Source organism: Herpailurus yagouaroundi, unplaced genomic scaffold (genome assembly GCF_014898765.1).
Source record: "Herpailurus yagouaroundi ecotype Mexico unplaced genomic scaffold, PumYag 191, whole genome shotgun sequence".
NCBI classification, from domain to species: Eukaryota; Metazoa; Chordata; class Mammalia; order Carnivora; family Felidae; genus Herpailurus; species Herpailurus yagouaroundi.
This window is the reverse complement of record NW_024412422.1, coordinates 16,752,185-16,754,164: the sequence shown is the minus strand read 5'-3', so window position 1 is coordinate 16,754,164 and position 1,980 is coordinate 16,752,185. Positions and strand designations below refer to the sequence as shown.

At 48.1% G+C, this 1,980-nt stretch overlaps 1 protein-coding gene across 1 annotated transcript; it reads left to right on the top strand.

The window, feature by feature from the left end:
• The first annotated feature begins 272 nt into the window (after nucleotides 1-272).
• LOC121010483 (ribose-phosphate pyrophosphokinase 2-like) lies at nucleotides 273-1,423 on the top strand. The gene has a single exon (XM_040444169.1). The coding sequence runs from the start codon at nucleotides 538-540 to the stop codon at nucleotides 1,222-1,224; it is 687 nt and encodes a 228-aa protein (XP_040300103.1). The 5' UTR covers nucleotides 273-537; the 3' UTR covers nucleotides 1,225-1,423.
• Nucleotides 1,424-1,980: the final 557 nt, after the last annotated feature.

The window sequence follows — 1,980 nt, the reverse complement described above, 5'->3', positions numbered from 1 at the left end:
GGATTCTGTGTCTCCCTCTCTCTCTGCCCCTTCCCTGCTCATGCTCTCTCTCTCTCTCTCTCTCAAAAATAAATACACAATAAAAAAATAATAAAATAAAAATCTGGATTCCTGTCTCCTGCCCCTCGTACCATTGGTGCCATTCATTTCCCTTATATGTGCACGTACAGAATTGGGTACATTCTTGCTACTGTTACTTTGAACAGATTTTTCTCTGCTAACATCAATTGAGAGTAAGAAAAGTTAAAATTTTTATTATACCTTTGAGCCGCGCCTTCCCGCTGGCGTCGCAGCCTCCAGTGCCACCGCTGCCTCCGCCATGCCCAACATCATGCTCCTCAGTGGCAGCTCCCACCAGGACCTGTCCCAGTATGTGGCCGGCTGCCTGGGCCTGGAGCTGGGCAAGGTGGTCACTGAGAAGTTCAGCAACCAGGAGACCAGCGTCGAGATCGGTGAGAGCGTGTGAGGGGCGAAGATGTCTCTATCATCCAGAGTGGCTGTGGGGAAGTCAACGACAACCTCCTGGAGCTTCTCATCATGAACAATGCCTGTAAGATCGCGTCACCTTCCAGGGTGACTGCCGTGATCCTGTGTTTTCCGTATGCCCGACAAGACAAAAAGGACAAGGGCCGCGCTCCGATTTCTGCGAAACTTGCGGCCAATATGCTGTCAGTGGCTGGGGCAGATCACATCATCACCATGGACCTGCACGCCTCTCACCTCCAGGGATTCTCTGACATCCCAGTGGATAATTTGTACGCAGAGCCCGTGGTCCTGCAGTGGATCCGGGAGAACACTGCCGAGTGGGACCATTGTATCATAGTTTCACCTGACGCCGGGGAAGCCACGAGGGTCACCTCGATTGCGGACAGGCTGAATGTGGAATTTGCCCTGATTCACAAAGAGAGGAAGAAAGCAAACAAAGTGGACCGGATGGTTCCGGTGGGCGACGTGAAGGACCGCGTGGCCATCCTCGTGGACGACATGGCTGACACGTGTGGCACCATCTGCCATGCCGCGGACAAGCTACTCTCAGCTGGAGCCACCAAAGTTTATGCTGTCCTCACACACGGGATCTTCTCTGGGCCAGCTATTTCCAGAATAAATAATGTCGCCTTTAAGGCTGTTGTGGTCACAAACACTATTCCACAGGAGGACAAAATGAGACACTGTCCCCAGATTCAGGTTATTGATATCTCGATGATCTTGGCAGAGGTGATCTGAAGAACACGCAACGCTGAATCTGTGTCTTACCTGTTCAGCCATGGTCGCTATAGATCCCGGACGTGGGTATTTTGAGGCCACAATTTTCAAGTACATATAATTCCACTGTGGAAGTTCATAGTTTATATATTTTGAGGTTCCCAAAGGTGACTTCAGATTGAAACCTTCTGTGTAAATAATGATAGTGCCTATGGACATTTGGGTAAACTCTGTATGCAGAATTAGCCTTTTATTTCTGAGTGAATCTTAGAAAATTTATAATACCCTGAATTTTGATTTTTTTTTTTAAGTAACCAGATGTCAAATGAACCATTGGGGTTATTGTGCTTAATGCGACCAAATTTTATGTGGCTTAAGATGGCCACGGACACGTTTACCGTCTGATAAACATTAGCCATATCAGAGGCAGTGTAGTTTGGTGTCTTTTTTGTTATTGCCACTTCTGAAAAACATGTTACAACTGTCACTTACCTGCAGTGTCACGTTCTGAAATTCCAAAATTTGTGTTCGGCAACAGATCTGATTGAGAGAGTGTCGAGATAGACCCAGTGAGCGGACTGGTGGCACTCACGCTGTGCTCTGGCCATCCCGGGGGGACAGCTCTTTGAGCGGCTCCCGTCCCGCTGTCTTATTTTACGACCTGGTTTTAGCTCTAGCTTTTACGTTGCCTTTTTTCCAAGAATTTCATGTTGTGGGTTTCCACCAAAGCACAGCCTCCCCTGAGCCCCCTCAAACGTACTAGTCTGATTGTTATTT

Coding starts and splice junctions, on each gene's coding strand:
- LOC121010483 (XM_040444169.1), top strand. CDS start 538: ATGAACAATGCCTGTAAGATCGCGTCACCTTCCAGGGTGACTGCCGTG.